This window comes from Marmota marmota, unplaced genomic scaffold (genome assembly GCF_001458135.2).
Source record: "Marmota marmota marmota unplaced genomic scaffold, marMar, whole genome shotgun sequence".
NCBI lineage: Eukaryota > Metazoa > Chordata > Mammalia > Rodentia > Sciuridae > Marmota > Marmota marmota.
This window is the reverse complement of record NW_025999968.1, coordinates 58711398-58724016: the sequence shown is the minus strand read 5'-3', so window position 1 is coordinate 58724016 and position 12619 is coordinate 58711398. Positions and strand designations below refer to the sequence as shown.

Below are 12619 nucleotides of genomic sequence, written 5' to 3'. Positions count from 1 at the left end.
AAAATAAAGATATTATGTCCATCTACAACTACAAAAATATTTTAAAAAAGGGGGGGGGGGCTGGGGATATGGCTCAGTGATTAAACGCCCCTTTAAAAAAAAAAAAAAACTGCGCAGTTTCCCCATTTAAAGTCACTCTTTTTTCTCTGTGTATAAGTATTTTATGGAGAGGTCATGAGACAATGCAAATAGCTTGCTGGTACATTTCCATCCATACATTGTAGCATACCATTTGGCCATCCTTCCTTCTACATTCATTAATTGAAATCTTTAGCAGGGGGGGAAAGGTTCCCTTTTTTTCTCCTTATTTATACTAACATGAACTTTTAGGTATTTTATTTTATGAATTATAATCCTTACTTATTTTGTTCTCAAGTTGTTCCAGACTAGGCCATTGGGAGCTTTTTCAAGTGGGTTCCCAAGACCTTTCAACAGGCCCCCATCATTAACCAAGTAATCAACGTTAACATCATTACCACTGTGAGATACATCAATGTACTGCATTAGCAAGGTGGTGGTCTTGTCAAAATGCCTAACCTGAATTCAATCGTAAATGCACATCAGACCACTTCAAATTGAGGTTTTTCTATAAAATAACTAGCCAGCAATCTTCAAAACTGCCAAAAATCTTGCAGGAAAAAGACTGAAAACCTATCCCAGGTTGGAAGAGATTCAGGAGACATAAGCAGCAAATGCAATGTGGATTCCTGGACTGGATCCTGGATCACAAAAGACTTGTGGGGCAATGCACACAATTCAGTAAGACCTAGAGGTTAGTTCTATTTTATCTCCTGATTTGATAGTGGCTTTATAGTTAAGGTGTTAAAACATTTGTGGAAACTAGATGAAGGCTATGCAAGAATTATTTGTGCTATTTTTGTAAACCTGAAATCATATTAAAATGAAAAGTTTGCTTTGAATGTAACTATGAAAAGTCGAATAGTACTAATTTTACAAGACACATAGGGAAAAGATCACTTTATGATCTTTGGCTAGGTCAAGATCCTGAAGATACAAAAGTATGAATCACAAAGGAAAAGTATAGGTTATGAATGATATCTGTTCAACAGATGATCTATAAACAAAGAGAAAAGAGAAGACCCAAACGTGCAGAAGACTTGCTTCACACTAGTGAATACAGCTTAGTATTCAGAATATATAAGGAATTAAATCAGTAAGAAAGGTCTAAGAAACGGGCAACCAGGATCAGGAATTTCAAGAACAGGACTAGACAATATATCTTGTTAGTAGTCAGTAAACACGAATAAAACCTCTCAAAAAGTGAAAAAGGAGGGGCTGAGCATGGTGGCGCTCCCCTGTAATCCCAGCAGCTTGGGAGGCTGAGGCAGGAGGATCGTGATTTCAAAGGCAGCCTCAGCAAAAGTGAGGCACTAAGCAACTCAGTGAGACCCCATCTCTAAATAAAACACAAAATGGGGCCAGGATGTGGCTTAGTGGTTGAGTGCCCCTGAGTTCAATCCCTGGTAACCCCCCTCAAAAAAAAAAAAGTGAAAAAGGAGGCCAGTATCAAGCCTTGGCAACAGTATGGATCAAGTGGAATTTTTTTGTACACCAACAGGAGAGCATATATATTGGTTCCCCCACTTTGGAAAACATTTTGGCATTACTTAGCAAAATTAAATAGACCTATAACCTATGAGCCAGCAATTTGAGTCCTGGGCATATGCCCTGGAGAGGCTCTAGCATAACACCTGCCACAAGACCTGGCTGAGAACGCTATGACAGCACTGTCTGTAATGGCAAAAAGCCACAAACAGGGGGCTGGGGATGTGGCTCAGTGGTAGAACATCCCTGGGTTCAATCACCAGTACCATGAGGAAAAAAAAAAAAAATCAGGAAGAAAATTTAGTGAACATGAAATAATAGAGTCCAATGTCTTTAACTACAATATTGTCAAAAACTCACAATATTCATTCAAGACTGAACTCCTTGGAGAAGACAGCGCCGTCAAGGTTGAGAGAGGAAGCATTAGGCCCCAAACATGCAAGCAGAAAATCTGTCCCACAAACACCCACACCCCCAAAGGCAGCAGGAATGGCCTGGCCTGGGGGTTGCCTCAAACGTCGCACCCTGGAAAATTCTGACAGTTAACTGGTATCACCTCAACTATGAAGAAAACGCACTTTTTTATATGTCTTATGGTCCTGGTAGAAAATCACTGCATGATTTTTTCTTTCTTTCAGTTATTCCTGACCTAAATATGATGGGAGGGCCAACACAGTCTAAGCAACTATCTCTAGCCCTGAGGGCACGTAGGGCATCACTAGAAAGGAAATCTTTTATAGGCTGGAGCTGTGGCTGAGAGGTAGAGTGCTCACCTAGCATGCGTGAGGCACTGGGTTCCATCCTCAGCACCACATAAAAAAATTAAGATATTGTGTCCACCTATAACTAAAAAATACTTTTTTTAAAAAAAGAAAGTAGACATTACCAAAAAAACAGGATCTAAAACATAAGCAACAAAAGTGCACAACAACAGACATCATCGGTTAACACAAAACCGCACAAATCTCAGATGTCAGTGAGCGGGAGAAGTCTCGTCTCAGGTGGTCAGAAGCAGCTCCCTGGTGTTTCAAGTCCAGGCTGGGGGCAGTGGGTTCCCACAGCCCCCGACACACACACCCAGCACAGGAAAAACCACGCAAGGCCAGAGCCCAAAAGCGCAGGGAAGGGAAATCAGGTCCCACCAGCACTGTCCCTTGTGGTGGCAAGAGAGGAACCACAGGAGAGTGACTGTCGGTTTGTCATGCAGAGGTTTCCCAGCTGGTATACCACAAGTTTACGACCAAACTGGTAAGAAGAGAGTTTGAAGTATATTTTGAAGCAGAGGTGTCTGTTTTTATGTAAAGCTGTTTTAAAATATGTAATTTTAATAAACACTTTGTGTATATTTCCAAATATATACAAAATATTTTGAATAAAAACCCCATAAATATGATACACACCACAAATAGGAAAAAGCAAAATTCAGCAATCCTAGTCCCATGGAATCAGAGGCTGTGCTTTCTCACTCTTTTTCTGTACTTTCCAAGTTAGATTTTTAAAGATAAACAGGGCTGGGGTTGTGGTATAGAGCACTTGCCTAGCGTGTCGTGTGTGAGGCCCTGGGTTCGATTCTCAGCACCATATATAAATAAAAAAAATAAAGGTCCATTGACAAAAATAAATAAATAAAATGAACAAATAAAACAAGAATTATTTTCTTTTCAGGTTTTACTTTTATAACTTAAAAAAATTACTTTACAAGCACATACATCAATATTCATAAACACATGGATATCTTGGAGAAATCATAAGAAACTGATAACATGAGAACTCTGAGAAATTGCTTTACAAGATGGTATCCCTTTCTGTTATCTTTTTAATTCAACCCCATACTTATTATTTACTTAAAAACAAAAACACTTTTTGAAAAAAAAAAAAAAATGATGTGCAACATAAAGGACGTTTCTATTTCCCTACATAATCTCCCCAGACCCTTCATGAACTCTCAGTCTTTCCTCAGTGAGACTCGCCACAATTCTGGCAGCATCAACTGGAAGGCAGAGGGTCTTGCTGGGGCACTTCACACTGATTGGTGGTCCGCGGACGCCCTGGCGTGCTGCACCTGGCTGCCCACTGATTTCCGTATGACCATCACTTGAGGCTGTAGCTTGCTGGGAAGGGGAGGGAGGCAGGAGCCTCCCTGTGCTAAACTCCGTGGAGGCTGCCGCACTCTGGGCGGCCTCCTGGGCCACTCTGTGCTCCTCTCCTGTGGGCTCCTCCTCCTTTACAGCCGAAGCATCTCCTGTGTGGTGTGAGACTCCAGAGCTGCCATCAGGTCCTCCTGATCCTATCTGCTATGAGCACTGCTGAGTTTCCAGGTCTGCACGCGTCATGAAGTAAGGTGGGTACTGGGAAAGTTTGCAGTGTCTTGTGAGTTTAAGTTAGTGGAACCTCAAACCCACCCTGGTGGGCCTCAATATGACAATAAACTAAAGGACCAAAGCACTTTGTCTTTTCACAGTATAATCAACTAAAATAATAATGATCTACTTATTAGATCATGAGAAACACAAGAATTAAGAATATGATCTTTGGGCAGGGGGCAGTGGTGCACACCTATAATTCCAGCAGCTTGGGAGGCTGAGACAGGAAGATTGCGAGTTCAAAGCAGCCTCAGCAACGGAGAGGCAGTCAGCCACTCAGTGAGACCCTGTCTCTAAATAAAATACAAAATAGGGCTGGGATGTGGCTCAGTGGTCAAGTGCCCCTGAGTTCAATCCCCAGTACCCACCCCACTAAAAAAGAATATGATCTTCTGAAAACCAGTGAGAGAATTTAGCTGTACTGTGCTATGGTTACACACCAAGTTAACAGCCAAGCCTCTCACCACTTGTCAGTTACAAATCGTTTACAGCAAGTAAGTGGTGACAAGGAAGTAAGTAACGCCAGCACTTGCAAATATTTTAATTAGAAAATGTGCCTCAAAAAATAGATTTAGCAGAATTATACTTTAGAGGTCAAAAAGTATCAGTTCAGATTAATTTAATCAGACTCCCTACTTTGTGTTTTAATTTTGTTCCATTCTACTAAACATAAATATTAAATGCTTACAAAACATACTTAATTTGAAATGCTTAAATACAAAACAATTCATTATGGTCTCATCAGTACATTTATAAAGCACTGTAATGAAAACTAACAGCTCCAAATAAGTAGATAATATACACTATGCAAATGTTTATCCAACAAACATTTAGACATAGAAAAAGAACAAGCAATGTCAATTAGTGTTATTCTTTCAGTTATACTACATGAGGCAAAAAAAACAAATGTTCAAGTTCTAGTAGTGATAATAAGATTAAGCTACTTTCTAAACTGAATTAAAAAGTACTTAAATTGTTAGAAAATTTTGACTTTCCAGTTGGCAACAAAATAATGTGCCAAGAGACCAAATCAGTGTTTTAAAGCCAGCGTTAGGTGGTTGATGCACACGTCCCCAACTGCAGAACACTGGGATTCTCACAAGAATCTCACAAAAAGCCCAAGAACATATTCAACAAAAAAACTACCCTGTGTACTCTGGGGTATTTTTTGTTGTTGTTGTTGTTTTTGTTTTTTTAAGTGGCAATCAGACTTTTAACCTAATAAGAGAACTATTTTTGTAAGTCATACAGCTAGGCCAGGTGTGGTGGGGCACACTTGTAATCCCAGCAACTCGGGAAGGCAGAGGCAGGAGTTTGAGGTCAGCCTGGGCAACTTAGCGAGACCCTGTCTCAAAATTAAAAATAAAAAAGGCTGGAGTTGGGGCTCAGTGGTAAGGAGCCCTGAGTTCAATTCCCAGGACAACAAAACAGTCCCCCAGCAGTGTTCATCTCCTCTTCAGCTGAAAGGGTGAAGTACAATCGCCACAACCTTGTTACAAACTAAAATCCAACAGGTAATTCCAACACCACCTGAAAATAAAGAAATTGAACATGAGAGCATGCAGACAGGCTCGCCACACTTCCTGCCTGTCACCTTCAACTTAATTAGAAGAAATTACAGGACTGCAATTCCTTCTGAGCAGTGCAGGGTGAAGAAAGGCTAAGTTCATGGGTTGAACTCTGTCAGACTTACACAGATCCACAGGGCAACATCATTACTAAGCAGAAATTACACTGAACACAGGCCCTGGTTTGAGTTCCCTTTCCTGCCAGAAAGATGCATTACTATGTATTATAACAACAGACTGGAAGAACTCTGCTTAGTAAAGAAAATTCACTAGTAAAAAGTGAATTGATACAGTGCCATGATCTACATGCTTGTACCGCCCAAACCACATGCTGAAACCCTAACTCCAGTGACAGTGTAGGAAGGAGGGCCTTTGGGGTTCTGAGACCTGAGAACTCATTCTTGCATTCATAACAACACCTGAGAACAGGCAAGAAGGAGCCACCTATGAACCAGAAAATGCACCCTCAAGCCAGGCACAGTGGTGCACACCTATAATCCCAGCAGCTCGGGAGGCTGAGACAGGAGGATTTCGAGCTCAAAGCCAGCCTCAGCAATGGCAAGGTTCTGGGCAACTCAGTGAGACACTGCCTCTAATAAATAAAACACAAAATAGGGCTGGGGATGTGGCTCAGTGTTGAGTGTCCCTGAGTTCAATCCCCAGGAAAAAAAAAGCACTCTCATCAGACACAGAACCTGAAGCACCTTGATCTTGGACTTCCAGCCTCCAGGAAACAGAATAGTAGGATGATATGTACCAGATGTTCTTAGCTACATCAGATACATGGAAAAAAACATACTTCTATAAGAGGTGTTATCAATAACTAATGGGTTGTTTGGTTGTTTTTGTTTGGTTGGTTTTTTGGGGGTACCAGGGACAGAACCCCAGTCGCTGGGATTACAGGGGCATACTACAATGACCAGCTTGGGTTTTCAATTGTTCCTATATTTCTTTTTCTTTCTTTCTTTCTTTCTTTTTTTTTTTTTTAAATAAATTAACTCCTGTATTAGGACTACTTAGGAAACAATGTATTCAGTAACACAAATACTGATAATTGCAGATGACTGATTTGGAAGATCATTCAATTTTTTGTACATCATCAGTGTTCCTGTATTTCTAATCATTCTTCAATAACATGTACTATTTTTTTAATTTCTTTTTAATATTTAGTTGTAGATGGACACAATACCTTTATTTTATTTATTTATGTGGTGCTGAGGATCGAACCTAGTGCTCCACGCGTGAGAGGCAAGTGCTCCACCACTGAGCCCCAGCCCAGCCCAGACATGTACTACTTTTAACATCCAATAGAGGTTATCTTTCAAAAGTAAAAGAAGGGTTGACAGCAGCAAGTGTGCAGAAAGGCCAATCTTACTACAGACTGAAAAGACAGAACTTGGGAACAAGAGGTAGTGTTTAATGAAGGGTGCATCAGAATCCCCAAGTTGGGCCTGGTTCCTAGAAGCAGACCCCAGCTGATTCGAGTCTGTTCTTTAACACTGCAGTGACCATGGACAAGTCAAAGAGCTTCTCTGGACTTCAGTTTCTTGTCTGCAAGCCTCGTACAAAGCTGAGACAAACCACAGATCGCCAACAGATGGTGAGTGAGGACGATGTCAGGTAACTCAATCTCCCACCACACACCTCTGCAGGGTCTTCCACTGTGTTTTCCAAAAAGTTCTTACCTGCTACTCTGGTAGGGAAGGCTACCAGGCGGTCTAGCGGTGTTATCCATTTACTTGGCACAACAGCCACGGGGACAGAATAATACTTCCAAATGAGCGAGATCATCAAGGCTGCCTGGAAAGACACTTCCAGTGAGTAAAGAACACGTGCCATCACACAGATAATCACAGGGAAGAAGGCGGAAGTGTAATGAACACTGAGACACTGACAGCCCCAAGCTCTGTCAACCCAGTCCTCAAAGCCAACAGAACAGACATACCAGCTCTGCTGTCCAGGGCTGCAGCCTCGAGAAGGAACATCTAGCTGAGGAGAGTTCATAAGCACGTCCAGAATATGCTGCCAACAAGCAGCTGAGCGCTCTCCCGGGAACTGGCATCTTACTATTTCGTTATGAATCCACATATACACTATGTAAGTTAGCTGATAAGCTGACCAAGTCCTCGCTTAAGACAGGTGTTCTGTTCCCACTGCCTGTCTCTGACTAGATGAACTACAGCTGAATACAACAGAGAAAGACAGAAGCACACCCTTGCCTCTAAGACCCTTGAAAAATGAGCTAATGCCCCCAACAGCTGTGTCAGTGTAGGAGTGCACAAGTGAACCCCAAGTTTCAAAGTTGAGTGGAAAACTGAAGAGTGGCTTTCTGTCCCATTCATGATCTTGAATATGCCATGAAAATGAACAGACTTAAAAGGGGCACTGGGGTAACCCCTGTGTCTCTGAATCAATGTGGCATCAAATACAGTGCCTCAGATCATTTCACTTCAGTGTACCCCAAAACCTGGACTTTGCAAGGTAGGTTTTTGAATACTTCAGCTCAGTAAAGACCATACATAATGTTAAACTCCTCTCAAGCAGCCAGAGGCCTGCCCTGTCAGCACACAGCCACAGCCTCATACAAGCAGCAACAGAGGTGGCAGCCCCAAGGGAAGCCTCACAGCAGAAGTCTGCAGCTAAGAAGCTGGGGCCTCGGAGTGCTGTCTGTGCACACCAGGGAACAAGTACTATCCAAAATGACTGCAGATATTAGAAAATACAAGTTTTGTAAACTTCTTACAACATCCCCGGGCCCTTAAAACTGTACTGGAACAGAGGCAAGGTGGGAACTCCCAAGAGGTCACTTCAGGGTTCATTTGCCAAAGTCCCAACCTCTAACAACTCGGCCCCAGAGAAAGGCTCTCTATCAGTGTAATTAAAAATTCACAGGTGGGGCTGGGGATGTGGCTCAAGTGGTAGCATGCTCGCCTGGCATGCGCGCAGCGCTGGGTTCGATCCTCAGCCCCACATACAAATAAAGATGTTGTGTCTGCCGAAAACTAAAAAATAAATATTAAAAAATTCTCTCTCTCTCTCTTTAAAAAAAAAAAATCAGTCAAAAAAAAAAAAAAAAAAGAAAAGAAATTCACAGGTGTCAGAGTCACATGCTGGAGGACCCCATGACATGGCAGCTTAGTGTTCTTAGGCCCAAGTTCCACAGGCCACAGCATCTGGAGACAAGTCACAAAGGCCCTGGTGACAGTACACTTACTTGCAATATGTAGAAAGCAACACTCATCACCCATTTTATCTTGGCTAGTTGAGCTGTCCGTGCTTTCACTGAAAGGAAAAAGAGAAGCAGGATGAACCGTGATGCAGTCCTGACAACAGGAGAAGACACTTCGACCACAGACACTCTGCCTCAGGAAGTACCTCCAGGTAGAGACAAGAACGATCACCCGAGACATTTAGAAATATAAGACAGAACTTCTTAAAAGTCACTCAGATTGTGAGGTCAGGACAGCTTCACTTTTGAGAACCCTCAAAATTATTCACCTCCACCAGAGGTTCTTTTTATAATGCCTTGTCAACAATAATAAATTCTCTTCCCTACTTCCTGGTCTACATCACACAGAAACCCCAAGCAGGAGTCTAGATGGTCCCCAGCCTAAAGATGTGCTTTCCGTACCTTGAAGACAGCTCTCTCACCACGCACAGGCCAGCAGGGCCTTCGGCACATGGCTGTCCTTCACTCAGATCACGACAGTTTTGGGCATTTTCCAGAAAGCAGAACAACCCTACAATATCTTTTTCTAGGATTCCTTTCTGAGAACCCACTACAATATCTTTTTCTAGGATTCCTTCAGAAAAATGCTGAATTTGAAAATGAAACCCTAGGGCTGGGGTCATGGCTCAGCTGTAGAGCACTCGCCTAGCATGTGCAAGGCCCGGGGTTTGATCCTCAGCACCACATAAAAATAAATAAAGGTATTGTGTCCAACTACAACTAAAAAATAAATATTTAAAAAAGAAAATGAAAACCTACAAAGATACATTGACTCCAAAGAAAATCTAAAAGGATTCTTAAATGTTTCTGTGTTTAGAATGCAAAGCTTCACCAGCAAATCAGGAGAAAGTAATATTTATTACTGGGTTTCTTCCAGACAACATAAAAAATTTCTATCAACATTTAGAATGCCTAAGAAGCAAAGCCTGTGTCCTGCAAATCCATATATAGAGAATTCTCTATTAACCAGCTCTCGCGACACTTTCCAGGTGCCACTCACTGCAATACCATGAGTCTTGAGCTTGTCCGTCATCTTGTTGATCTTTCTTTCCAGCCTGGCGTATCTGGCAAACTCGTCCATCATGTTGACCGTGGAGAGCTCTTGCTTCATATCCTGGATCTCTGCCCTCATCTGCGACTCCTGCTCTGCATCCTTCTGCAGCACCCTGGACATCTGGCAGGGTGGAAGGCCGAGATCAGTATCTTCCCATGTGGGGTAGAGAACGGCTCCACAGCCCTCCCCTTTCCTTATATGTTCTGACTGAGAAACACAGTGTGCTTTCTACTGTGACCCAGCCAGCTGCCTATTTTCCTTGCAGGCTTGAACCCAAGATGTGGCTTTGAACATTCCCAGATCCTTACATGGGTCAGGCTATTGCTGGAAAACAGTGGGTGATTAGCTTTGTTGCTCAACATGTAGAAACCAGCCACCCTCAGAAAAGCCGCTCACGCTCAAACACCCACATAATGGGGGCTGGGGCTGTGGCTCAGTGGTAGAGAGCTCGCCTAGCATTCATGAGGCACTGGGTTTGATCCTCAGCACCACATAAAAACAAAATAATACGTCCATCTAAAACAAAAGATACATAAATCAATAAATATTTTTTAAAAAACACCCACATAAACTCTGTAATCCAACCCCCTTGTGGAGGACATACCTAGGAAAAACATATCTTATTTCTTTCTGTCTGTCACAAGGATGGCTATGTTAATTCCCCTGAGAAAAGCTCTGCACAGATTATCCCAGTGTTTAGAGCTTCTTTCTTTGGAATCCCACCCAGCCCTGTCTTCAGATGGTTTGGAACAGCCTCTTGAGGGAACCCCCCTGCCAAGGCTTTTGAGGTGACTCTGGCCATGTTTGGCTGCACAGGACAAACCAACATCATATTGCTGTGCCTTTCAAGCTGCCCATGACCTACATGGCCAGGCTGTGGCATTTTCCTAGCCTTTCCAACAGCACAAAGAAAGCCCAAAACTCTGAGCTGAGGTTGACACTCAGTGGCAGAGCGCTTACCTCTCACGCGTGAGGCCCTGGGTTCTATCCTCAGCACCACATAAAAATAAATAAAAATAAAGACATGTGTCCATCTACAACTAGGAAAAAAATTTTAAAAAAAGAGAAAGCCCCAAATTCCCTTGAATTTGAATGACTATACAAATGACATTTTTCCTTCTGCAGATATGCCATGGATTACTACAGTACAAATGTGTGTATTTTTTACTTATAAGAATCCAATTAGCATCATAAAATAAAAATCAATTCCATCATCACTGCAGCCATTTAAGTGACAGGGAACATAATCCTGTTCCCGTCCTGAAGAACTGAGTCCTACATTAGATGGGGCTGAGAAGGTGGGGGTGCAGGGCATCAGTGATGAGGTAGAGGCCTAGAGCAGGGTGTCAGAGCCCGGTGGGGAGGGTCTTCCCACACAGGGGCACCTGATCAAGGAAGATCAGGGCCAAGCATAGTGATAGAGGACCCCCAAGACAGCGCTGCCAGACAGGGAGTCAGAATCTGAACAGGTGAGGAATACAGATGGCAAATCAGAAAACAGGAACCCCACCAAACATGGCATCAGAAGCCAAGCAGGAATGAAGCAGCCATCCACACTGGGTACAGGTGACAGAGGAGATGGGAGATTATGGGCAAGGACATCACATAAGCATTAAAGGTAAGGAGAGTCGGTCTTTTGTCAGAAAAAGACAGAAATGGGTATTGGGAGAGAACTAGAACTTAGAACTGGAAATATGGATATGAACTCGTGGTTTGAGAAAAAGTACTCTCCCCAGCAAGACCCAGAGGACTCCACGGGCAGAGGAATCCTGTATGGAATTGTAGCCCACCTAGACTGACTGCCACCCAAAGGCCTCTCCCCCTCCCATATACCTATGCCAGTGGGCCAGGAACATGAGGATGAGATGACAGTGGCCGCCAGGTGGCGCCCACCAACTGTTCAAGATGGGCCTGGGTCAGAGCACTGCAAGGGCACACTGAGGCAGAGAGGTCCTGGTGGGGAAGCGCTGGCCTCCAGCAACCTGCCCGGCGTAATGAGCAAACACCCCAAAATGGAAGTCCTGTGCCAGTGGACGAGAAGCAATGAAAACACAGCACCCCTCCTGAGAGAGCCAGGCCAACACTGAACAAAACCAGCAAGCATGGCCCTGATGCTCAGTCCCGAAAGTCAAGGCCAGCCCCATCTGAAAATCAGCTGGTGGGAGGATGACACAAGCTGCCTGGCTCCTCCCTCCAGGACTTCTGGGGACAAGCATGGGAACATCCCTGGACACAGGATGGATGTTCTTCCATCTAGGGAAGGGACCAAGGCCCCTACAGAGCTCCAGACCCTGAAAAGCCCAGATGCCACTCTCCACCAGGGCCAGCACCACCAGCTGGAACCTGAGCACTAGCAGAGCTCCAGGCCTGCAGCTGCCCCTCCTCCTAGGACACTGGTCCCCTCATAAGAGCACCCCAGACAGCTGTATACTGTTCTCCACCCCAGGGACCCCAGGCAGGTCCTGTGAGTCGGCTGTGTCCTAATGCTTGGAGACTCACGGCAGGGACTCGCTGAGAGCCTGACTGCTTTGGAAAGGAGATGTCTAAGAAACATGCCACTTGGGCTGGGGATGTGGCTCAAGCGGTAGCGCGCTCGCCTGGCATGCGTGCGGTTCAATCCTCAGCACCACTACAAAGATGTTGTGTCCACTGAAAACTAAAAAGTAAATATTAAAATTCTCAAAAAAAAAAAAAAAAAAGAAAAGAAATTCACAGGTGTCAGAGTCACATGCTGGAGGACCCCATGACATGGCAGCTTAGTGTTCTTAGGCCCAAGTTCCACAGGCCACAGCATCTGGAGACAAGTCACAAAGGCCCTGGTGACAGTACACTTACTTGC

General features: G+C 43.7%; 1 protein-coding gene and 1 long non-coding RNA gene across 6 annotated transcripts in view; one reads left to right on the top strand and one right to left on the bottom strand.

Moving 5' to 3' along the window:
* Positions 1-3216: 3216 nt before the first annotated feature.
* Positions 3217-12619, bottom strand: part of Get1 (guided entry of tail-anchored proteins factor 1) — an 11335-nt gene continuing 1932 nt past the window's right edge. The window contains exons 2-5 of the mRNA XM_015478783.2: positions 9735-9900; positions 8712-8779; positions 7183-7297; positions 3217-5459 (exon numbers count right to left, since the gene is read on the bottom strand). Coding sequence (XP_015334269.1) covers positions 5386-5459; positions 7183-7297; positions 8712-8779; positions 9735-9900 — 423 coding nt within the window. The 3' untranslated portion in view covers positions 3217-5385. The remainder of the gene's footprint in view (positions 5460-7182; positions 7298-8711; positions 8780-9734; positions 9901-12619) is intronic.
* The window catches only part of LOC107136483, a 30053-nt gene continuing 29659 nt past the window's right edge, over positions 12226-12619 (top strand). For 4 of the 5 annotated variants that reach the window (XR_007347791.1, XR_007347786.1, XR_007347793.1 and 1 more), the window contains exon 1: positions 12227-12255. This is a non-coding gene — a long non-coding RNA (uncharacterized LOC107136483). Of the gene's footprint in view, positions 12256-12619 lie in introns of all 5 variants that reach the window. The other variant, XR_001502697.2, reaches the window with a different exon arrangement.